This window comes from Myotis yumanensis, unplaced genomic scaffold, assembly GCF_028538775.1.
Source record: "Myotis yumanensis isolate MYYU_CA2020_CCGP unplaced genomic scaffold, mMyoYum1.0.hap1 SCAF_5, whole genome shotgun sequence".
Taxonomy (NCBI): domain Eukaryota; kingdom Metazoa; phylum Chordata; class Mammalia; order Chiroptera; family Vespertilionidae; genus Myotis; species Myotis yumanensis.
Genome location: NW_027223756.1, coordinates 18,673,674 through 18,699,666, shown reverse-complemented (window position 1 = coordinate 18,699,666; position 25,993 = coordinate 18,673,674). Strand labels below are relative to the sequence as shown.

The 25,993-nt window shown below is 41.8% G+C and overlaps 1 protein-coding gene across 2 annotated transcripts in view; it reads left to right on the top strand.

The window, feature by feature from the left end:
• The window catches only part of GRIA1 (glutamate ionotropic receptor AMPA type subunit 1), a 272,265-nt gene that overhangs the window by 149,565 nt on the left and 96,707 nt on the right, over positions 1-25,993 (top strand). For both annotated transcript variants that reach the window (XM_070414554.1, XM_070414555.1), the window contains exons 5-8: positions 2,580-2,633; positions 17,132-17,293; positions 19,487-19,654; positions 24,371-24,475. In XM_070414554.1, coding sequence (XP_070270655.1) covers positions 2,580-2,633; positions 17,132-17,293; positions 19,487-19,654; positions 24,371-24,475 — 489 coding nt within the window. The remainder of the gene's footprint in view (positions 1-2,579; positions 2,634-17,131; positions 17,294-19,486; positions 19,655-24,370; positions 24,476-25,993) is intronic.

The following is a 25,993-nucleotide window of genomic DNA, read 5'->3' as shown; positions in this document are numbered from 1 at the left end:
CTGTGGAAGATGCTGAATGACTACTGGGAAATAGTGACAGGAGGATGAACACAAGATTATGACTATCCTTGGAAACCATTCTAAAGAGTTTCTAGTTTCTGTAAACAGTGGAAAGGCAGTAAAGGTTTATGATCAGGGAGCAGGGTTATTAGACTATAATGCTTTATCAATATATGACACCAAATTATATAATACAATAATTAAGTTCAGAGAATGAGTTAGAGATAAGAGAGACCAGGGCCAGGCCAACCATCGCATCACCCTGTTTTATTGTCTTCATAGTGCTTCTCACCTACTGAAATCTTGTTCATTTATCTGTTTATGTATTTTCCATCTGGTTCCCTGCTAAAATGTCAACTCAGCTCAATAAGGGCATGGGGACCTTGCCTCTCTTGTCCATAGCATAGTGCTTGGCATACAGTTTATGTTCAATAAATATTTGCTAATTGGATTAATCATAGAAGGTTTTACAGAGTAGTTGAGATTAGAACTCAGCCATGAAGGTTATGAATAATAAGAGAGAAAGGAAACAGTATTCCAGACACAAAGATTGTGAATTAAGGCCATCCAGTGGAAATGAAATTTGAAGGAATGAGGTCAGTGAAGTAATGTTCCCAAGTGAAATTGTAAATTATCTTTATAACAACTTTTTTAGTTCATAACCCTGTGAGCATTTCATTCTTCATCTGTTTAGTATTGGTCTCCTCCCAGTAAACTGTGACTTCCAGCACAATGCTTGGTACACAGTAAGCACTTAAATGTTTGTGAAGAGAATGTAGAAAAGGAGGGAAGGTAGAAGAGTAAATGGGTAAGAAGGTTAGTATTAGGTTGATCCATATGAAATTGATACTTTTTATTGGTCACAAGTCATCAATTATCTGCTAGTTTCCTGTTTCAAACTGTAATTTTATCTTGTGGAGATTATAGTTATCCATTGTCTGAGTGTAGTGGGTTTTGAAATATCTTTTATTTGCTGATTTAAGTTTATTAGGATCTGAATAGGTTTTTGATAAAGGTATCTCATTGTCGAAAGGGCAGCAAACCATTTGACAAGAAGATGAAAAAGTAATGAAGAATTATTAATAAAACTATCATCCCAATAGTATTTGAGGTCTGCGGTCTGGAATTTCAAAATCTAACCACTGTTTTGGGGCACTCATTGTGTGCACTTGCATTTAATTATTCCCTACATAAAAACTGTGTGAGCTGCTATGCACATACATCCAATTAAGTAGATGTCTGAATGTGGATTTTAATAACCTTGAAAATTTATTCAGTTAGAGAAGAAGCCCAAATAGTTCTCATATGTTTTATGCCTCCTTGCCACAGTGCAGGGGGAGAGGCACTGAGCAGGATGTACTAATCCCAATTTGATTATTAAAAAAAAAGACATAACTTGCAGGCGGAGTTAGAACTGAACCAAGGCCTGCAGTCCTAGCTATTCCATGAATGGTATGTTTGGCTACGCGAGCAAACCTCTGGGTAGTTCTTTCCACTTTATTTTTCCTGCCCACAATGATTAGGGACAGTCTGCACATTCAGGATAGAGGGATGATGAGGACCCTGGCTCTTAATAATTAACCATAACCAGGCAACATATGGAAAGGCTCACCAGGGTCAGGTCCCTGTCTTGACACTGCCACCAGACCACTGTGGGAGCTGGGCAAATCAGTTTCCCTTCCTGTACCTCCCATCTGTACAGTGAGGGCTTGGACCAGACAATTCTGACATTCCCTTTCAGCTTCTGGGTTGAATATCCCAGTCATGCCTGAGTACCCAGCTGGTTTAGAAAACACAAAATTCAGGGAAAGAAGGAACTGTATCTGAATATGGTTCATGCAAGGAGTTAAAGGTCAAGAACTGGGGTGGAATCATGCATTTACCCATCCATCCACCCATCCATTCATCTGTCCATCCAAGCAGCAGGTATTATCATGACAGTGACAGGGAATTCAACACAGCATATGATCCCCACCAGAAAAGAGTCTCCATGCAGGGGAAAGGCTTTAAGAAAGAAGAGAAGTAGCCCAGTTGGTGTGGCTCAATGGCTGAGCATTAGCCCATGAACCAAGAGGTCATAGTTCGATTCCCGGTCAGGGCACATGCCCAGGTTATAGGCTCAATCCCCAGTAGGAGGTATGCAGGAGGCAACCAATTAATGTTTCCCTCATCAATGTTTCACTCTCTCTCTCAAATCAATAAAAGCATATTTTAAAAAGTACTTAAAAAGAAAGAAAAAGGAAGGAAAGAAGTGAAGATTTCAGCTAGGTCCTTGGGGTTACGAAATGCTACTCTACCCCTGGAATCAGACAAAACTGATTTCAAATCCTGTGTCTGCCACTTAATAGCTGGGTAACCATAGGGAGTTTACTGAACCTCTCCGTGCCTCACTTCCTCATCTGTAAAATGAGGATCTCCAATGCCACCATCATTGGATGGTTATGATACTGTGGTTGGAGTACTTAGGTTAGGGCAGAGCACACTGTGAGTACTCAATTAATGTTAGTGCCTATTATTATTGCTGTTGTGGATTTAATTGCTAATATGATTAATGAACCCCTTCCCTTGTGTTTTTTTAGATTATAAAGCTGGAGAAGAATGGCATCGGCTACCACTACATCCTTGCAAATCTGGTGAGTAGAGCACACTGCAGGCGCTCAGCTAATGCTGTTCCCATGTTTGGGCCCCCAGCTTTCTTCCACGGTCCCTGGTTGGTGGGAACTGCATGGATGAAAAGGGCAATTTGGAGCTGTAATGCTAAGTCCAGTCAGTATCAAGTTTACCTTTTCCCTTCCACATCCCTGTTTGTCAAACCACATCACTGTTGGCAAACCTCTAAACTCTAAAACAGCTTCATCAGTCATCTCAATTCTAGCTCTAAGTGACTGAATCTTGGTAATAAGGACAAAATCACCAAAAATGATAATTTTATAGTTTATAAATATAAACATTTAAACCATAATTATACTAGTATTGATGGATCTTTACCCTGAAACAGTTTCCCAACATGAACAATATTATTTCAATTTAGTTTTTATTCAGTTTTCTACGTAGCATAGATGAGATGTTTTCTTTGAAAATTTGTTTTCATTTTTAAGGTATTGCAGGCCTTTTTATGGGGTGCAATTATATTTCATGCTATGAAGATTTGATTCATCAAATAATTTTTTGTACATATTAAATTTTATCTAGTAACATGTGCCATTTTGAGTTTGTTTGTTTGTTTTTGTGGCCATTATTTCTGACAGTTCTATTTCTCCTGGGTCATGTTTTGCCTATCTACCTTCTTCATCATAAAGTGTGATTTTTTCCCCAAAGCTACATGGAATTTTGTTTTGCCTTTGGTCCATTTTTTAAAGTCCTTTATTGAGATGCAATTTATATTGCATGCAGTTGGTTCATTTAAAGTGTACATTTTAATGGTGTTTTATATATTCATAGAATTGTGAAACCATTAACACAATTTTATTTTTATATTTTTTTCATCCCCCCAAAAAAGAAATGGAATACCCAGTAGCTGTCACTCTCACTGCATTCCACATTCTCCCAGCCCTAATTAACCACTAATCTACCTTCTAGCTCTATCATTTGCCTATTGTGGACATTGCATGTAAATGGAATCACACAATACGTGGTCTTTTGTGACTGGCTTCTGTCACTTAGCATAGTGTTTTCAAGGTTCATCCATACTGTAGCATGTACCCCTTTATTCCTTTTATTGCCAAATAATATTCCATTATATGGATATAAGTACCACATTTTGTCTATTCATTGGTTGATGGGCATTTGAGTTGTTTCACTTTTTGACTATTAGGAATAACGCAGCTATGAATAGTTGTGTACAAATTTTTCTTTTGAATATACATCTAGGAGTGGAACTGCTAGATTATAATATGGTAACTATGTTTAACATTTTGAGGAACTCAAAATTATTTTCCAAAGTGGTGGCATCTCCCATCAAATCAATAACCAATTTGTATACTGATTAAAATATTTGAATTAATAACAAATTTTGCCCTGTAACAACTTGAACAATTGTGTTTTCCCTAATGGTAGCTTTTTCTACAAAACGTTGCTTCTTATTCTGGCTTGTCTTTGCAATTTTCTGTGTTTCCATTAAGACGTGAGTTTTAGCTTTTAAATCTGTAGTAATTCTAGCACATTCCGTTTTAGCCATGTTATTTTGTGTTGGTTATTTCTATGAGTAACTTTAATATTTATTGAATAAAATCATTGATATTTTCTACTTGTTTTTGTTTTTTTTAATCTTTATTGTTGAGCTCTACTTATTTTTGGAATAAAAGTCATTAGTAGAAAAAAGGCATAGTATCTCGGTGTACATAGTATGGAAAGGTCAAAATGCAGGAGCTAAAAATGATATAAAAACATCTGCCTAAAAGTTCTGTCATTCTTCTTTCTGGCCTGTTCTCCATCCTTATATCCCTTCTCTCCCCTTTGATTGATCCTTGCCTTGGCTATCCCAATATTTCAGGCTCAGGACTGGAAATAAGAAGGGCTTATTGAGATATATTCATTTAGAGTCCCAAGGGTGGGGAACATCTGGCCCATGGGCCGTATAAGGCCTGAGAAATCATTTGGTCTGGCCCTGCCAAGGCTTGGGGGTGAGTTAAATAAATGTTTGACTAAATCTAGCAGACTAATAAGCTGATGATTTTGTATAGCCAGTGAATAAAGATATAAGTATCCAAATGGCCCTTGGCAGAAAAAAGGTTCCCCACCCCTGAATGTTTGACCCTGCTGTCAATGGCTAAATATGTTAGTTTTCTCAGGGGTGTTTGTATTTTAAATGAAAGGCAGCTGTCCAGAGACTTTTAGGGACCCATTAAAAAAAATGTTGCGAGAATAAAATTTTTGACTTTGTAATAAAGAAAACCCTTGATGTCCCTTGAATCCAAGATTCTTAGTGCTAGAAAGGACTTCAAAAGTCAATTCCAGCCCTAACCGGTTTGGCTCAGTGGATAGAACATCGGCCTATGGACTGAAGGGTCCCAGGTTCGATTCCAGTCAAGGGCATGTACCTTGGTTGCGGGCACATCCCCAGTAGGGGGTGTGCAGGAAGCAGCTGATCGATGTTTCTCTCTCATCGATGTTTCTGACTTTCTATACCTCTCCCTTCCTCTCTGTAAAAAATCAATAAAATATATTTTTTTAAAAAAGTCAATTCCATTTAAGTCTCATTTGCTTGTAGGAAAACAGAATCAGCAAGGTGGTGTGATTTGGCCAGGGTCACACAGCAAGTGAATGGTAGAGCTAGGCCTAGCATCACAGTGAGCAAGCAGCACCAGGTGCCTTTCCCACTACTACAGGGCACCTCTGAGTCCAAACCATGTGGGCACCCTACTGCTTGAGAATACAAAGAACAAGGGTGAGGGCATACATAATCACCTCTCCAGGGTAAGACAGAAGTCACACATCAGCACATCAGCGGCCTCAGAGTCACTGAAAGACCCCAGGTAATTACATCGCCAGCCTCCATCTGTTGCCAAGTGACCCCGTGGTCACAGCATCACCAAGTCAGTACCTTGGTTTTCTGTGTTCTTCTGATCTGCATTCTTCTCTTCTGACCTAATGAGCTCTCAAATTCTTACAACTGCTAGCTAATAGGATGCAAATTGCATATACCATCGAAATACAAGAGACTTGCATGTTCCAATAGATTAGTTGATAATTAGGCTTCAAATTACTAATTAATTCAGTTTGAAACATAGTCAACTATGTGGTGTATGCTTTTCCTCCCCCTTCAGAGGAATAATGAAATTCATAAGATGATAATTTTTAGAAATTCAGCCACATCATTAGCCTGCGGCTGCAGGGAACTGACCCCCTCCTTCAGAGTGTTTCTGATTGGGGTGTAATTATAGAGTTAGAAACCAGGGAAGCTTTGGAAAGGTTGAACAAAAGGAAGGAGCTTCACTTTTTATTTTGCAGTTCTTTCTGAACCTGTCAGGATGCACTGGCTTTAAAATAGCCAGCAGCCTTCTTCTAACAGATCACTTTGAAGGGACCCAAATAAGCAGCTCTGGAGGGGCTGCTCAAAGACAAGTTGGAGGGAGGCTCAGGGTCCAAGAGGAGACCTCTAGGAACAGGGAGTCAAAAACAAAAGCCAAAATCCTGCTTATTGTTCCGACATCACCCTTAGCTGCCTCTGTGATCTTGGGCATCTCTCCAGCCCTCCCTTTCCGCATCTGTCAATTGGGAATTACAGCTCCTGCTCTAAGTGCTCCTGGTGTCATTGGGGAGACCAAATATGTTGCTAAACGCCACCATACTTTGAAAAGTTGAAAGTGTTCTGCGTAGGTGGGGAATACTTGCTTCATATACTAAATCTACACAACTTTACATCACATAGTGTGTGTTTGTATTTATACGATTACATGTGTGTTCAGATTTTTATATGATAGGATAGACCTGTATTTATATTTCCATAGCATGGGTATGTCCCTAAAGTGAACTTGAACCATGCAGAACTTGACAAGCTAGGCCATTATTTCTTAAAGAAGCCTCTGGGCTCTAGAGCCCACTAGTGGGCCAAGCTCTCCAGGCTGGCTCTCAGTCTTCCTCCAAACCTCAGGACAGACTCCGTGTTCACTCCCTGCTCTGAGATTGTGGTCAAAACAGACATCTGCCAGCTGGAGACTTCCCAAGTTATAGCGTTTACTACCATGATGTATCAGCAGCAAATCTTAGACCAAACTAGTGTCTCTCAAAACAGAGGACCTGTAGGCCCCAACAATGCATCTGCAGAGCCAGTTTGAAAAACACTGAGCTAACAGTTAAATGCTTTAATATCATTAGGACTACAAACATGAGTACTCAAATCATCGGAGAAATGACCAGAGTATTAATACAAAGTTTATAAAGTGACAGAGCTGGGCTTCTCCCCCTGGTCTATCAAACTCCACCATCCAAGTGTTTGCCACTGTGCCATGTGACTTCTGAGCATGGGGAGTTGGGAGCAGGAACAGGGGTAGTAGCCTAAGTTTAAATCTTGCCTACAGTTGCAGCAATCAACTTGGAACTCCTTTTGGATAACTGTTCTATTATACACGGATGGCATTTTATTATAATTATAGTGTGTAAGGTAGCTGCAGGAGAGACAGTGAGGCCAGGCCATCCTGGTCTTACTGGGATATTTAGGGACCAGGGCCGTCAGCTGTTTCCATCATGTGGTTGCAGATGAACTTCTGTGAAATGTTTGAGTTGGCGGCTTTGCTCTATGTGGCAGTTCATCCAAGCCCCCAGCTCCATGCTGCTGCCCTTCTGCTGTCAGTCCTAAGAAGAAACTGTTGTTTAGTCTCCTTGCTCCCTTATGGTGAGAAGTCTGTCTATGCCTTCTGTAAGGCTGAGCTTGCCCACTTTTATCTGAGCCTCTCTTCCCACCAAATCAGTACCACACAGTCACGTTTAGTTTCTGCAGCCTCTGGTTAGGTGGTACAGTAGTTGGGAAAGGTGGCTCTGGGGTGAAACAGACCTGAGTTTAAATTCTGACTTTATACTTATTAGCTGTGTGACATTAATCAAGGTACCTACCCTCTCTGAGCATTTTATCCTAAATCCCTGGACTGAGAGAAATTGGTTTGTGAGACCTGAGTGGCTTTTGCAATGCTTGTCAACAGTGGACACCTGTGTGTGGAAGAGGGGGTGTCCGTGTGTTTGTAGATACCCACGTGTATAGGTACCTACTTCCCTGGTTTCAACTGTACTTGGATAAGTTAACAACCATATTTTTTTCCAAGACAGATGGTGCTTTAGCTGATGTAAGTACAGCTACATGTCTTATTGACTTGGTAGAAACCAGATCAGCCTGTGTGTTACCACGGATTATAGAGGGTGAGGACTCATTAAGGGTTCAGTTGATTAAAGTGAATAAAATAGGAAATGTGAGGACCGTGATGCAGAGACATGGTTATTTGAGGACACAACTAAGTCCTCAGCCCAGGAATATTCCATGAATTCACATATTTTCATATTCATATGCACATACCTGTGTGGCCACAGAATTGTAGATCAAAGCTGATAGAGCCCTTGAGAGAGAAATGAACTGGCTCAGAAGTTTCCAGACTTTTTAGTTTAAAGCTCTAATTTCAAATAGAATCTTGGGGAGATCCCCAGTATGTGAAACAGATAAAAAGCAGAGTTGCTTTGGTGGGAGATGGAGGATGGGGATCTGGTTCCCTGTCCTTCTGCCTTCCCCCAACCCAACTTGGTAACCTCTACAATACCTGCAACCAGAATAAAGTTGGAAAGATCACTGATCCAGCCTAGGCCCTTATTTTGCAGATCAATACACTAGTGCCTGGAGAGGATGAGACCATTGCCTATGGGTGAATAGTTCATGAGGTTCTAAAATGAGACTGAATTTATGTAGTTGCCCTTACAACTGTTTTCCCGACACTTCTTATTTACAACCTATTTCAGAATACACTGTGCGCACACGTGCACGCACACACACACACAAATTCAATGAAAAGACCTCTTTTTCCTAGCCAGTTTTGCTCAGTGAATAGAGCGCCAGCCTGCAGACTAAAGGGTCAAAGGATTCAGGGTTTGATTCTGGTCAGGGGCACATGCCCAGGTTGCAGGCTCAATCCCCAGTGTGGAGCATGCAGGATGCAGCCAATCAATGATTTTATCTCATCATTGATGTGTCTATCTTTCTCTCCCTCTCCCTTCCTCTCTGAAATTAATAAAAATACATTTTAAAATAAAGAAAAGATTTCTTTTGTCCACAAGACAAAAACTGAGATACTGAGAGTTGACAGGATGGAAGCTTAAGAGAAAATCATGAAAAGGGAGAGAAAAGATATGTGTTGCCTATGCCTTCATTCTTCAGCATGAAGTTAGTAATCAGCCTGCTCCAGGTACTGTGTTGTGGACAACCTGGGGACCAAGGCCCCTGCCCTCTCAGGGCCCACAGTCTCCCAGGGCAGATGAGAGGGACCAGTGCAGTCTGAGAGAGAAAGCTGGAGAGGCCTCTGAGTGATGGAGGTAAAGAGCATACATTAAAGAAGCTGGGGACAAATGTCCTAGTCTCCCAGAAACCTGCTAATTCCTTCTTAATCTAAAGCTGAAGGGCATTCCGATTAACTGGACTAGTGGTCAGGAAGCAGAATGTACGGTGGTTAAAAAATAAGTAGTCTTGTTACTGGCTCTGACTATGTAATCTCTGCCCTCCGCTAGCTGTGTTATGTTTGGGCAGAAGCTTCTCCATTCATTTAAGCCTCAGATTTCTAATTCGGGCAAAATGGGAATAATGATAGTATCCACTTCACAAAATTGTTATGGGAACTAAATGAAATCATACAAATAAAGTACTTAGCACAGTGCCTACTAGATGGTAAAGGCTTGATACATGTTAAGCACTGTGGTTGCTGTTTTTATTATTATTTTAGCCAAAATCTGCCTCCCATGACCTCTGCCCCTTAATTGGTCCAACCTGCCTTCCAGAGCCTCAGAACAAATCTTCCACCTCTTCCCCATGATGGCCCTTCTGGGATTCACATACATCCTTCACTCAGGCTCTTAGTCGTCCATTATTTCTTAGGTTGACCATCCTGTTTTGTTTTGTTTTGTTTTCAAGCATTTCTAATATAACATGACTTTTCAAACTCCACTTCTCTACAACTATCCTTTCAATGGAGCTGTTATCTGAGAATTGATCTGATCATTTGGGGAAACGTGGCATGTTCAGCTTGTACCATTCAGAGTACAAAGGGCAAGTTCTTTGCTTTGTTCTAATCTTACCTCTTTTGGATCTCAAGGGGATGAGATGGAGGAGTATCTCAGGGGTTGTTTAATAAACTTCTTCTTGGCCCCTTTCCCTTAACAATGCTGGATACTCCTTCTTCCTTATGACATGTGTAGTGTCTGAACTGGCAGGATGATGAGAACTGAACAGCTTGGACATGACCCCTTGAAAGAGCTGCAGAGAAAAAGGAAAAACCTGTTTTGACCCAATGCCAATGATGATGGTGAATACGATGATGATAATGATTGTTAATACTCACGAAGCACTTACTATATGCCAGACACAGTGCTTAAATGTATTCTTTTAAATCTTTCACCAATTCTTTGCTATAGGTGTTATTCTATTTGCAGAGAACTGAGCCTCAGAGAGGTTAAATAACCAGTAAGCACACCTAATCATGTCTTCTGTTTCCAGGTGCACATGATAATTAATAGTTATAATATAGCCCAGAGCCTGGTCATGAACCTTAAAACATTTCCCAGATCTTTACAACAAGATGAAAGTATGTCTAATGTAGTTATAGCATTAAATATCTCTTTAGGATATCATTTGAAGTGCCTTTTTATTCTAATCCTTTGAAAATTATAATTGACAAATGATAGACAAAATGACTAAGTTAAGTAATTTACTTAATTGAACATTTTTATTCCTATTTTATTAAAATGGCTGGTCAAATTCAAATTATCGAATTGCTTCCTACCTACAATGAGTATATGGTGGAGACAGATTCCAATCCCAGCTAATCTTCTAAACCATCATACAATCATAGGCCACAAGTCTCTTCTCTGCCCCTTAGTTTCCCTGTCTGTACAATGAGGGGATTGATCTGATCTCCTGACATCTTTCCTTCAGATGTCAGTACACTATGGCCCCTGGGTCAAAGTCAACAGCCACCTGATTTTGTTTGGTGCATGAGTTAAGAATAGTTTTTACATGTTTAAATTATTGAAAAAAGGTGAAAAGAATAATGATATTTGATGACATGTAAAAATTATATAAAAAGTATGTGACATTTATTGGGACACAGCCATGCTCATTCATTTACTATTGGTGATGACTGCTTTCATTCTACAATGGCAGCATTAAATAGTTATAACAGAAATCATATGGCCAACATTCACAATCTGCTCCTTTACAGGAAAAATTTGCCAACCCCTGGTATAGATGTGGGGTAAGTGGACACTAATAGGCTTCAGATCCATCAGAGGCCTGGGAAATGTCTAAGCAACCTTATGAGGTTGTGTCAAGAAGAAAAACCCAGTGTGCTGTCCCACAAATGTTCCTTTAAGACAAAAAGCTATATTGGAAGGCCCCTCCTTGTCAGGATAAGACATTTATTTTGGGCTATTAACTGCATAAGCCACACTGCCTGAGGTTCTTTGTCTGGGGCAACCTGGAAACACCATCCTAAAGCTAAGCTCATATGTGCCTTCGCTGTCAAGACAATATAACACACTGGCGAAGAAGACAGATTTTTATGGTTGAACCACTACTTTAACCCTTGCCTGCTATAGGATCTCAGAGAACTTTCTAAAGGTCTCTGAACCATAGCTCCTCAACCTAAAATTGGGATGAATATCCACTCATTTATGCCTACTGTGCATGTTCCAGTGCCTACTGTGCATGTGCACCTCTCAGGTTTGTTTGGGGGATTAAATAGAATTATGCATATAAAGCATTCAATAGAATGCCTGGCTTAAGATAAGAGCTTGAGAAATGTTTACTAGTAAAATAAATCTAGAGGTGACTGTTAACTGATTTTTTCATTTTTCATTTTTAAATGAAAGGAACTTTAAAATTCTCAAAAGGTTGTTTAGATGAAGTTATAGAATGCATAGGAAGAGGCATTTTTGCCATTATTGTTGTTTGTGTTATTCTTATGAGCAATGTTTCTGGAGCTGTGTTTCAGTAGAGCATCTAACATCACCATTGTTAATTCCAGGCCAACAGATGACAAATTAAACAGGGCCCCCTTAACAGATCATAACAAAATTCAAAAATGCAAGACTTCTCTTCCCTTTTCTGCCACTACCATTCCCTCCCACTTTCCAGGGACTAACAGATGATCTCTACCCAGCAAAGTACTTCAGAATTATCTAGGAATCTATTTTTTTTAATGGTATCAAAAAAAATGTATTCACTTAGTACATATATAACAGAAGGGTATTAAATAAAAAGCAAATGCCTGCTCTCTCCAATCTCACTTCTCAGAAATAACTATTTTAAACCTTCTCTGCGTTTAGCAATTATGGCCATTTCCTCCACATGTCTACATAATACGTCTATGCCTGTTTTTCTTGCTTTATCAAATTTAATCACATCAATGACTCCCCATTAGAAAGATAATGAATCATTTCATACTACTCCCCACATCCTGTCCTCAATGTTTGTTAGTTATGTTATTACTTGAAATTCTTCTAATGACTGTCTTTATAATTTTAACATACTGAACCTTGGTTTTTGATTCACCAGCATCAGAACTTTGGAAAATATAGATATACAGTCTCCAGGCTGTTGAATGACAATCCTTAGGGATGGCTATTTTGCAAAAGCTCCCTAATGTATTCTGATGTGCCCCTCAGGTTAAGGACCTCTATCCTGAGAGCCTGCAATACACTAGCCAGTTTATTTGCACTTGAATGAAAATGATAGGCAGACCATTCTTCTCATGTCACCCATTCATTAGTCACACATGGGACTGTGTGAAATGCTACAAAGATGTTGAAAAAAGCAGACAGGAGAATAGTGACCAAGCAGGTCATCACAAAACCCCATTTTTGATAAGAGACAGTAACTTTGTGAATGGCAGCATCTGGTGCAGGGCTGGAGGGACAGTGGAAGGAGTCCAGGTTTAGGAGACCTGAGTTCTCATATTGAATAATTTGAAAAGGAGCATCTTGTAGATTAATTTTATTTTTTATTCAATAGTCATAGTGTATAGAGAAAAGCACTCAGTATTTGGGAGAAGGTTATAAAATAGGCAAAATGGCTCAAAGAGAGTAGTGAAGATCAAACTTCAGAGTTTGAATCTTTAATAGAATGTAATTAGCAATGCTTCATCTTTATACAATCCTATATAATAAAAGGCTAATATGAAAATTGTCCCCTCAACCAGGAGTTCTACCAGGGGTCAAACCCCTCCCCTCCCCCCCCCCCCCCCCCACCAACCTGATCAGCCTGATCGGGGCAGGCCAACCAGACCCCAAAGTGCATGAATTCGTGCACTAGGCCTCTAGTATTATATAATTAACAGCACAAATGAAGCAAATAAAAAAGTACTAATTACCAAATATTATCTCCCAAGGTTTTTTTTCTTTTAATAAAAATGGCCAAAAAGAAATTAGAAAATGATTTAATTAAACCTTGTCTAATGAGCGTACTCAGGGGAATAAAGTGAGTTGAATTTTCCAGTTAACAGGAGGACAAATAGTTAACACCTTTATTTCCCCTGCATAGACAAGAACACATTTCTGTATTGGAAGAGTATATTCTCTTTCATTACAGAGAAATCAAGTTTAGTAATAATAAGAGACTAATTTCCCTGATTTTGTCTCTTTTACCTAATATCACAGATGTGAGCTTGTCTTATCAATCTTTGCCCACTCCTTCTCAGGGGAGCAGAGGAATTTATTCAGGGGATCCCATCAGTTTGATTAGAGGTAGTTGAGGTTTGGCTCCAGTAACCTTGTAGTCAGACATCTGGTGATGGAGTCAAGTGACATTTATCCTATATAATAAAAGCCTAATATGCAAATTGACCAAACGGTGGAACGATGGGAAGCTATGATATGCACTGACCACCAGGGGGCAGACACTCAACACAGGAGCTTCCCCCAGCCCACAGGCTCCAGGCCAGCCAAGGTGGGTGCCAGCAGGGGCCCCCCGATTGCTCACATCACCCTGTAGAGGGAGGCGACCAGAAGCAGTGGGGAGGCAGGGCTGGCCAGTAGGCAGTGCCAGGCCGGCCAAGTCAGGTGCCAGTGGGGGTCCCCCGATCACCCCACTGGTCGCCCCACAGATCAGCCCTGATCACCAGCCAGGCCTAGGGACCCTACACATGCACAAATTTCATGCACCGGGCCTCTAGTGTTTGAATAAACTCTGCCATTTCCCTTGGACTCCATTATGTTCAAGATGGGGCAGTCAGTACCAATTGCCCAAAAGCTTGTTACGAATTTTCAAATGACAGAATTTGACTGCGGGAGATCATTTCAATTTCATTCTCTCAATAGTTATTTTATGAACAAAATGCTCCTTTTAAAGTCTCTAAAAATTATGGGAAATCTCTCAACTATGGATTAGCTTTTAACCAGTGGTAGGATAGCTGTGTTCTTAGATAGTATAATGTCTTCAAATGCATATTGGGTACAAGAACCTAATTCTGATTTCATATGTGGTAACAGCTTGCAAAAACCATGTGCAAATTAGGAGACCTCTGTGAAAGTCTGGAAACTGTGGCTATGGGCAAAATTTATCTCAAAAGATGTTTCCAACCTGAGCTTCTCTTTCCAACCAATGAAAATTATCCACTGGCATTTGCTGCCTGCTGGTCATATTTCCCCTGGCTAATCAGCATTCTTGCTTGAGGAAAGTCTCTGGCTTTTATTCATTTACTCAACAAGTATATATTAAGCATCTACACTGTGCCAGGCACTGTTCTAGGTGCTAGATTCTGGGAAGCATTAGTGAACAAAACAGCAAAGGTCCCTGCCCTCATGGAACTGACATTCCAATGGAAGGAGAGAAGACAAGGGAACAAATAGTGAAGGAGATAACCTCAAATGGTGTAAATACTCTGCAGAAACCCTAACAGGAACAAACCTGGTAGACTGAGTGTTGGTTGTAGCTTGATCAAGTTTACCAAAAGCGAGTCTTAAGACAAGGATTTAAGTACAAGTACTTTCTGTGGGTGCCAATACTAGAAACAAAAGCAGGGAATTAAGGAAGTGAAATAGGGAAGAGATGACCATTAAAGGCTCATAATCAAGGCACTTACCCCTGCGGGGTACAGGAACTCAATTCATTAGGGGATCTGCGGGCACGGTGTAGAGCACACTGCAGCGTTACTCCACCCCAGGGGGAGAGTACTGATCTGCTAACTCTCCATCTATCATCAGTTGAGAGCTGCTCTGGGCATATTAACTCCCTGACACATCTGGCTTACCTTACATACAGGTGAAGTAATAGATATCTGCAGTTAGTCTAAAAAGTAGAATATCAGTGTGTGAAGGAGAGTGGAAATGAGCAGGACACCAACAGCATTGACCACAGGGTGAGAATTGGATCTTTGCATGCACGGTCAAGAAAGACCTCTCTGAAGATATGGCATTTCATCTGGCATCCAAAAGGTGGAAAGGAACCATCCAAGGAAGACACACTTCCAGAATAACTAGGACAAGGGATCTGAGGGGGACTCAGCTTGGTTTGTTTCTAAAATACAAATAATAAAGAATCAGATAACTTTAGAGGCAGAGTGTCAGGGGAGTATCTTTGAGTCATGAAGTTGTTTATGGCTAGATCCTTTAAATAAAGAAACTAGATCAGCCTGGCCAGTGTGGTTGAACATTGACTCATGAACCAGGAGGTCACAGTTCAATTCCTGGTTTGGGTACATGCTTAGGTTGTGGGCCCAATCCACAGTAGGGGGCTTGTAGGAGGCAGCTGATTGATGATTCCCTCGCATCACTGATGCTTGTATCCCTCTTTCCCTTTCCCTTCCTCTCTCTGAAATCAAGAAAAACATATTTAGGGAGAAAAATGAAAATAGATCAAGTCAGGGAGACATTAAGAGACTTGGACAGGCAGAGCTGGGACTAGTGCTCAGGGCTCCTGGCTACCAGTCCAGGGCTCTGCCCACCCTCAATCCATCAATTGCTTCCCCTGATCATTTTCCAGTTTCACCCTTAGGATTTGACAGTTTTCCCAAGCCTTGGAGCCCACAGGGCATTGACCTTATGATCCCAGCTTAAATTCCTGCAGTGGGCCACCAAACCTAAAAAGAAACCCAAATCACAAAGCTCTATGTGAGCAGCCCTGGGCTGCCACTTTGACTGCATTTCTAGCCCTCTCTTCCCCTGTTTCTGGAACATGCCAAGCATCCTCCCACCTCTGAGCCTTTGCTCAGAATGTCCTTCCCCAGATGTCCCCGTAGCTCACTAAAAGGTTTCTATTCACTTGTGTCCCTGTGCCAACACCACCTCTTCAGGGAGACTCTTCCTGATCTTACCTGCCAAAGCATGGCATCACCCTCCTCTTCCCATCCTCTTGTCCAACTTTATCTTCTGCCATAGGACTCATTGCTACTACCTAGTATAGTCTCCTAGACAGTACTATTTATGCTATGCCACATATTTACTTGTCTTGCTCACTAGAATGTAAGCTTCATAAGAGAAGGAACTTTTTGTATTCACTATTAGAATAGTGCTTCATAGGTTCTCAAAAATGTTTGTTGCACAAGGATTGAGTGACTGAGCAAAGAGCTAACTCAGTGAATTGCCTTCATGCAAGTTGATTCTCCAACTGCATCTCAGTTTCTATACTTGGCAAATAGACATATAATGTCTACTTTATAAACTCATAAATGGAAATGAGGCTGAAGATATGAAAGTACTGTACATTACAGAATATATTACACAAATGCAAGATTTCCTGTTTAAGTTGAAGACTTCCTGAGTTAAAATGAACTTCACCAAATCAGAAGGAAAATTTCATTCCCACTAAAAAATCCTTTGTAGATGTTACAGTTGTTCAGGCCTCACTGAGTAAATCTCTAGTCTGTGGTACAGGAAAGAGCACAGGGCAAGGGATGACCAGAATCCAGCCTCTTCCACAGACTTGTGTGACTCTGGGGAGCCCAAGGGAGCTTGGACTCAGATTCCCCTCCTCTCAAAGGGGTGGAGGGTGGGAGTGGAAGAGGAGACAACCTCCTATGTTTCTATTCTCTTCTGCACCTATGGCATCATAATAATCCAAGCCACCATTTATTGATCATTCCGTCTGCACTATGCACTTGACATGCATCATTGCATGGCTTTTTCTCCCCAATAACTTACCCTCCATTACTGAGACAAGAAACCATCAGGTAACTTAGTACAATGTAGCATCACTAATAGCTGTGAGTAGCAGAGGCCTTACTTCAACCAAGTACCGCTGGCTCCGAAGCAAGCACTCTTAACCACTGTGCCAACTTTGTGCACAAACTAAGGGATAACCGAGTTCAGAAGGAAGGGAGGCACAACTGCCTCTCTATTAAGTCAGTTCCACCTTTTGGAACAGTTTGGAAAATCCTGTGTTTCTGTAACATGGTTAAATGGATTTATCCAGGCAATGTATTCTGACGTCTTCCTCCTCCTCCCTGCACAGGGTTTCATGGACATTGACTTAAACAAATTCAAGGAGAGTGGAGCAAATGTGACAGGTTTCCAGTTGGTGAACTACACAGACACCATCCCAGCCAAGATCATGCAACAGTGGAAGAACAGCGACTCTCGAGACCACACCCGGGTGGACTGGAAGCGACCTAAGGTGAAGGCAATAAAGGAGCAAACTGGCCCCATGGCCGGCCTCAGATGTTAGCCATTTGAGAAGGACAGGCTTTCTAAGAGGAACAAGCTAAGGAAAATATACCCATAATGACTGAGTGTCCAAAGATCAGAGAATCCAGAATGACAATGGTTTTAACAAAAGAGACATTTTGTTTTTCTCTCATATAAACAAAATTCAGAAGTCAGCAATCCAGGGCTTATATAACAGATCTAAATCATCAAACACTCAGGCATCTTCTATTTTCTTATTCTGCTGTCCTCAGCTTTTGGAGCTACCTTATAGCCCAAATGGCTGCTGAAGCTCCAACCATTACCTCAGTAGTCTACCCAGCAGGAAGGAGAACAGGAAAATAAAAAGCACAACTGTTTCCTTTAAGTGCCCTCTTCAGAAGTTGCACATAGATCTTCCACCCACATGCTACTGGCTATGTCTTAGAAACCTAGCCCCAGCTAACCACAGTGAAGGCTGAAAAAAGGGTGTCTCTGTTCTGGGCAGGGGCACCATTTTGCACAGCTCTAGAGTATGCTGTTCGCATTATTTTTTTGTTTGTTGATTGAGCTTCCTTGAGTTGTGCAGTGAGCCAGCCCTTATTCTGGTCAGCCATGTACACAGCTAAAAATCAGGAAAATCTAAGTAATATTAAGCACTTCACTGCCTCAGAGAGACAACTCCCAATTATCATGCGGACTGTCTGCTGCCCACTTCCCAGCAATGCAGCTCTAAATCCTGCAGCCCAAATCTATTTTGTTTGCTATTTGATAATGGTTTAGAATACGGGCACAAGGTAATTTTTTCTTTCCCATGTCATGGCAGTGACTCTGTAGAACACTGCACTGAGCAGGATCCTGAGGCCAGATTTGTTTATCTGGGCAAATCAGGGAATCCTCTGTGACTTTCTCTTGTCACTAGGCTAATATCTTTTTGTGAATGGCAGGACATTTAACTGTGATGTGTCTCCTCCCACTTTTGCTCAAACCCACTTAGCAATTCAAAACAAGATGTATTTCAATATGAACCTAAGCCAGCCATGGGCAAACTACGGCCAGCGGGCTGGATCCGGCCCGTTTGAAATGAATAAAACTAAAAAAAAAAAAAAAAAAAGACCGTACCATTTTATGTAATGATGTTTACTTTGAATTTCTATTAGTTCACACAAACACTCCATCCATGCTTTTGTTCCGGCCCTCCGGTCCAGTTTAAGAACCCATTGTGGCCCTCGAGTCAAAAAGTTTGCCCACCCCTGAAGCAAACAAAATCACAAATGTGTTTTAAAGCAATAAGAAAACCACATAGCAGTTAATAAATATGTAAATACCCCAGTTTTGAAAAGATTGGAGCAGACTATAAAGATAGCAAAATGTAATATGTACATATTATATCAAATGTGAGAGAATGAAAGTTAAAAACTGGAAAAATACTTATAAACTAGTATTCAGCCTACAACCCTCTGTTGTGAACTTTGAATGTGCCAGAGAACATGCTAGGCATTGGGGACTAATTAACAAAGATGACAGACATGAGTCCCAAAGCCAGGAAATATTATCTTGGACTGTTACCCTGGTTCTGTTTCATCAACATCTTATCCTCCTTTAGGCAGGGGGTGAAGCGGGGGGGTGGGCTGGAATGAGAGTCATCATGAATAAGCACAAGGGAAAAGTTTGTAAACCTGCCACTGGGTGAGCCACATGTAGAAATAGCTAAGTGCTTACCCTTCCTGGATTATTTTTTGTTTTACTGTCACAAGGGACGGTGGAATAAACAGCTCCTCTGAGTTCCCAATTGGTGACTCTAACATGGAGAAAAGCAACTGTATTTTCATGGACTCTATCAGATGATACAGATGTGTTGAATTTAATCTATGCATTCTTTTTTCCCACAATGAGCTAACATTATAAAATTGCAAGACTGCACACAAAAATCTAGACTTGCAGCTTCTCTTGCAAAGTCACAGTCAGCAAGACACAGTTCAGGAGGGCAATACTGGCTAGCAATTCATAGCAGCCCCATGTAAGGGGCAGGCACCGCCTGCTTCACCACTGCCTCCCTCCCATTCCCTGTATCTGGCCCACTCGGGGTATTCTCATCACCAGGAAGTGTCTACCCAGATACAGCTCCCTCCTGCCTCCCTGTCAGTGCTCTCTGTCACCTAACTGTCTCCATTCCTCCCACCAGTACACCTCTGCGCTCACCTACGATGGGGTGAAGGTGATGGCTGAGGCTTTCCAGAGCCTGAGGAGGCAAAGAATCGATATATCCCGCCGGGGAAATGCTGGGGACTGCCTGGCTAACCCAGCTGTGCCCTGGGGCCAGGGGATCGACATCCAGAGAGCCCTGCAGCAGGTGAGACTGGCAGTGTCTGCCCATCTTCTGGGAGCCTCATAGGGCATTTCAACATCAGTCTCAGCTGAAATGTTGCTATTTAAAAGGTGGAACATGCCTGTTTGGAGCACCACTGCACTGTGTGTGTGGCTCTTGGCATTACATGGAAGCTCATGTAGAAATTAAAAACAATAGTCGTTCCTGGTAGTCTAAAAGCTGTATTTTCTGCTTAGGGACTATGCTAAAAAGGGATGGCAATGATTCTGTATTTGGAAAGGGGATTTGAAATACACAGGGATGAAACCGAACCACTTCAGTGGTCTCCTAGAGACTCTCCTGTCGTGCCCCGGCTTTTAGGATTTCTTCATGACCTTTGTTCTCTGTGCACATTTCATGAAGGAGCTCTGACAGTGTGTCTCAGTACTTGCGATTCATTTTCCTTGCTTCTCAGCATTGCAGTCATTAATTTTGTTTGCACTTAAGAACAGTTAAAGAGCAGGGACAGAAAATGGTCATGCCCACTCCAATCAATTGCAAAGGATTTTGAGGCTGAATCCAGATTCAATAGGGAAGAGTATAAATCTCCAATTTGGAATATGTCTTCTGAAGAAGCAAGATGAAAAAATTATACACGTGGGCTCTGTATTTAACATTTTTGACTTAGAAGATCCTAAGAACTTGCCCTCAGTTGCACAAACCTTTTAACTCCCTTGCCTCTCCCATCTTAATGACATCTCTGGGAGGATAGTCTGATACCACCATGATGCAGTGATGCAGCCTAGGAAGCAACCAGGGTGGCAAGAAGGGTTCTGAACCAGGAAGCAGGAGAGCTGGTTTCAAGTTCAGCTGGGTCCCTGGCTCTCTGTGTGACTTTGATATACCCTCTGTGTGACTTTGATATACCCTCTGTGTGACCTTGAGATCATTCAAATCCCCTACAGACTTCCCTTTATTTAGTCATGACAATGAGGAGGTGGGAGAGAGGGTTCCTGTGTCTCAACTGCCTCTAAGAATTCCAAGCATCTAATTATTTTTCCTGTGGTCTAACCCACATCTTTCTGGTTGTAATGTATACTCATTCTTCTGCTTCTGCCTTCAGTAGGATTTTCGAGGAGGCAGTTACCTTAGTCAAAAGAATAATGATTGCTTTTATTTGTCTTGGAGTCAATACAGGTGCCTGCCTCTCCAGCAGCCAATCACTGCTCCCCGACAGCATGCCCATGCCTGAGCCACACACTGGGGATGATATCAGAAGGCAAGACCTGCCTGCAAGAAATTCCCTTCCATCTCTCCTGGGGGTGGGGAGGAACTAGTCACAAAAACAAAAATGAAAACAAAACCCAACATTCTGACCCTAAGATCAACTGTTCAAACTTATTCCTTTTCAATATCCTTGTTCAGTACCCACAATCACAGAATATATTGCTGAAAGAGGTCTTAGAGAGTAATGATGTGATGATGCCCATTTTCCCTCACTTTGTAGCTGAGGCAGCCAGTCCAGAGTGGGCAGTGACTCGGAGTCTCACAACAGCTTAGCAAAGGTTGGACCAGACCCCATCCAGGGCTCCTCTCCCCAATCCAGGCCTGTCTTGTGGACCAAGGGGCCTTTGCTTGTACACACTGACCTCTGAGACCTTCTCACTTACAGACATGGCCACTGTCTCTTCACTTTGCTTTCCAGACCCATCTATTAAAGTAGTCACACCACTAGGGAACAATGGTGTGCCCACAATGGGCTGGGTAAGTCCCAGTGACATTCAGTCCTTAGCACCAGGGTTAGGGGCTCAGGTTGTTGCCCTGACCACTGGCCTTTGAGTCACACTTTAGGCGGGGGCCTGTGGCTCCTCTTGTGTTAGAGCTGGAATGTCTGTGACTTAGGCCTGAAGGCCCAGCATCAGCTACCTGGAGGACTAGAATACTAGGGAGTCAAGTTCTAGAAATAATAGTAATACCAGTTATGATGTGTTACAGGCTTATTAGGTACAAGACTCTGAACATACTTTACATGTTTGACCTCATTGAATCCTAAATATATTACTCTGAGGTAGCTACTCTTATTAATTGTGCTTTAAAAATGGAGAAGCTGAGCTTCAGAAATGCTAAAAATGTCTTCCCAAAATTATACAGCTAGTTAGTGGCAACACTGAAACTCCAATCCACGTGGACTTGCTACCTCACTCTGCACACATACTGCTCTGCCCTGAAGCCCAGGGGAGACGCAAGAGCTGTGGCCCAGCCAGCAACAAACAGCACATGGTCTTGGGCAATATCTGTACATCCCTACCCCTCATCCTGCTATAATTTCCCTAGCAGCAGAGTGGAGATATCAGCCGCCTGTCTGCCCCCTGTCTGACATCCAGGGAGCCATTCTGAATATTAATGAGCCCTCAGTGCTCCAGGAAGGAGTAGGCATTAGAATGAGCAAATGTAGGCTCTGGCTGGCAGAGAAGACCCAGCTCCCCAAATCAGGCTTAGCATCTGGGAGCCATAGATCCTCTGAGGATATGACTTTTTTTTTAAAGAAGAAAAAAAAAAAGCTTTGGACTCTTTTGCCCATAAAAATGTACACATGTATATACATATATAATTGCATGACCAGGAGGTGGGGGAGAGGGCATAGTCACTCCTGGAAGCCCATCCCAGGACCTTAACTGAAGAATATCTGTTCTTCCTCTCACTCTTTGTGTATTCACAATCTATTGGCCAAAAATCAAGAATATCAACATGAAGGTATGCCCAGCATTTTATTAGTTGAGGTCTAGGATGAAGTGGGCAATAGGAGTGTAAAACAGTCCCTGCCTTTTGGACTCAAGACCTAATTTCAAAGGGAAGGCAAACTCCTGAGAAAGAATAGCTATAAAGGTGTGGATGATGAGCTAACTAACAGCTGGGCTCTTAGAGCTATGGATGGTCAGAGCAGACCAAGGATTGATCATAAAATCTCATTTAATCCTTAAAATACATTGAACTCTACCTGGTCGCTTTAAACAAATGGGGAAACAGTCATAGAGACATCATGCAATCTGCCATGGAGAATTGGTATGAGACTTGAGACTGGGCCAAAATGTAGGTGCCCATTTGCATCATTAATGACACTGCTGTTTGGAAAAACCAGTCTAAAATCCAGTCATCAGCACATCTATCCCCATCTGTTCTTTTCAAATGAGTCACTTAAGCTGGTACTTAGCAACCCTTGAAACTGAATGAATGGAAAAGCTAAAAATGGGCAGGAGATGGCCAAGGTGAGAAGAAGGCAAAGTTGCTGACAGATTGGAATTGCTTCCCTTTTTCTTATTCTTTGTAGCAGGGTCTGTGCTTTGTTTTCTTTCTGAAAAGCAAAGCCAGGATAGACTTTCCAGAGTGAGATTTCTCCAGATTTCACCTGAGAGTGTGAAGAGCTTGCTGTGTAATTTGCTCAGCACTGTGGGCCTGTCACGGCCTCCCACTGTGAATTCACACCACAAGGTGATGAGAGGGTCAGCCTCAGCCTCAGAGCAGACACACACACATTCTCTCTCTTTCCTCTCTCTCTTTCCTCTCTCTCTCTCTCTCTCTCTCTCACACACACACACACACACACACACACACACACACACCAACTATTCTTATACCTTCTGATGCCAGAGGAGTTGGTCACTGTCAGAAAAAAAGATAAAACACCGCAAGGCTTCCTTTTAAGCTCTTTGAAGAAGGGGGGAATAAACAGTGCTGGGGTACAAGGCCAACTTCGTATTGGTAACAACTAGAGACTCGCCTCTGTGGCCTTAGGCCAGACTGATCTAAGGACACACAGCCGGTCACCATTAGAGAATGTAGTTTCTGGTGCCTGAGCCAATGATATGCAGTTAGACTCATCATAAGTCTGAGGGTGTACTTGGGTGAGATTTATTGGTTACCTCCAGAGCAGCAGACTTGGCCCAAAATGCCTTGGATGCCCCTGTTGACCACTAGACCTTCAATCTGAGCTTAAGAGACCATGAACGTTTAATCTGACTCCTTTGTGGAGAAGAAATCCTATGCAGCATTCTTTGGGGTTCCAGTACAAATTTTGTTTTAACCAACTGAGACCTTCTGAAAGCCTGGTCTGCTCTCTTAACATAAAGACTTTTCTCAGGTGCTTTTAACTTTTCATAACACTTTCATTTGCTGTGTCATTTAAGGTACTGGGGGCAGGAATTTTAGAAACTGGAGGCTTAGACTGGTGAATTGCCCAAGGTCACTCAGCTGTTCAGAGAAAAGCTGGGGGAAACTTTAGGTCTCCCAATTCCAGGTCTTTAGATGCCCAAGTATTTTATTCCCTGGCCTCACAAAGAATTCAGAAACTATATCCAAGCACAGCCCAAAGCACCATAAGGCTGGCTTCTAGTCTAGGTCTTCTCCTGACTTTCCAGGGAGAGCACACCAGCCCCTTTCCTTAGCAGGCCTCCTTCAGTTTCTTCATCTGAAGGGTATGTGTCTGAGGGATGGACTTTGATCCATTGCTATTGTTAGCCTACAGTGATAGAAAATAAAAATGTTTTCAGAATGAATCTCAGTTTAGTAGGAAAGAAAACTGTGCTCTAGTAGTAATACCTGCTATGGGCAAGGGAGTAGAGAGTTCTTTAGTATTGATGCTACTCCAGGACCCCATCCTGTGTAATATTCTGGGGTTCTGAATTTTATCTTCAGCAGAAAAAGCCAACAGAGTTGAAGAACACTTTGTGAGTTCCTTGGCTGCCACCTGACTTTGTTTTCCAGGTGCGGTTTGAAGGCCTGACAGGAAATGTGCAGTTCAATGAGAAAGGACGCCGGACCAACTATACCCTCCATGTGATTGAAATGAAGCATGATGGCATCCGGAAGGTAAAAGTCCCTTTGCTTCCTTTCCATAGGGAGGAGAGAGGGCTAAGCCTCAGAGGCTTGGGCCAGAGCTGAGAGCTTTGTGAGCCCACTTTTTGGAGAGACTCAGGAAATGAGAATGCTAGACTCAGCTATGCCACGAACCAGCTGGAACTCTGGGCAGGTCAGTTCCTCTCTCTGAGAATAGATTCTCTCATCTGCAAAATGGAGATACAAATCTAGGCCTTGTCTTGGGGTTCTTGTGAAGATCCAAGAGATGGTCAAGTACCTTAAAAATATAAAGTAATATATATATGTGTACAAAATGCGACTGCTATTCCTGAGGGAGTCTGAAGTCAGATCTTGACAATGGTGTTACTGATGTAGTTAACCATCCTGTCCTAATTCATACTTGGTCACATTTACTCCATGTTCCATACAGAAGTAGGAATGAAAAAATATGTGTGTGTGTGTGTGTGTGTGTGTATATATGTAATATATAACATATGTGGATATTCAAATCTCTAGAATAACATTTAAATCCTTGAAAAAAGCATTCAGAATTGTGTCAGGTCCTATGTGCTCTGCACTCCACCAATGTCTCTGACCTTGACCCTTGACACTCCCTTCCTCTCTCTACTCATCATGCTGATCAATTTTCACTTCCTTGAATACACCATGTTCTTTCTCACTTTCATACACATCCCCTGTGCCCAGGCCAGGATTTAAATCTCTGCTTTACTCTTTACCAGGCATGTGACCTTAAATAAGTTATTTAGCCTTCCTGGACCTCAGTGACATCATCTCCAAAAGGGAGATAATATCCTTACCTCACAGGGTTACTGTCAGTGTTAAATGAAACAATGCCTGCTACCTCCAGTGTCTGTAGTGAGGGAGTCTCAAAAGTAGCACCTGAAGTGTAATGGACATTCAACCCATGTTGTTTGTCTGTCTGTCTGTCTGTTTCCACTCCATTCTTTAAGCCACAGGGATTTTTTTATTTTGGTCAGTCTTGAATTTGCATGAGTCAAGCTGTGTAAGCCCATAAAATGGATAAATTAGCAAACAGAAAAAAACAGAGTAACCTTAAAATCCACAAGCAAATGGTTGTGCTTTATTTTTCTGACCCTGAGCCTGTTTTTCAACTTACTTTCCAGTGACTAAATCCTTCCTTCGAATGTGAGCTTAAGCATCCTTTGTTTACAGGGGATCTGAATTTCAGAAAATCAATTTCCCCACATGTGTGGCTTTAGGACTTTTCCTCAATCAGCCTCCTAGCAAAGTAATTTCTGAGATTTAAGGGTGACCTAGTTGGGCTGGCTTCGGTGAACATGACACGACCATACCTGATGGAGGTAATAAAGACGCGCTACTGCTTGATTTGGGGCTATGGGAACATTCCTGATATTCAGGTGTATCCTGCCCAATGACGTGCCAACATACTTTCTAGGTTCTGTGTCCAATTTGACATCCCACTGAAATGTGTGTGCTCTAAAGCTTAGGAGCTTTAAATGCTAGAATTGGCACTGGCTCTCCTCAAGC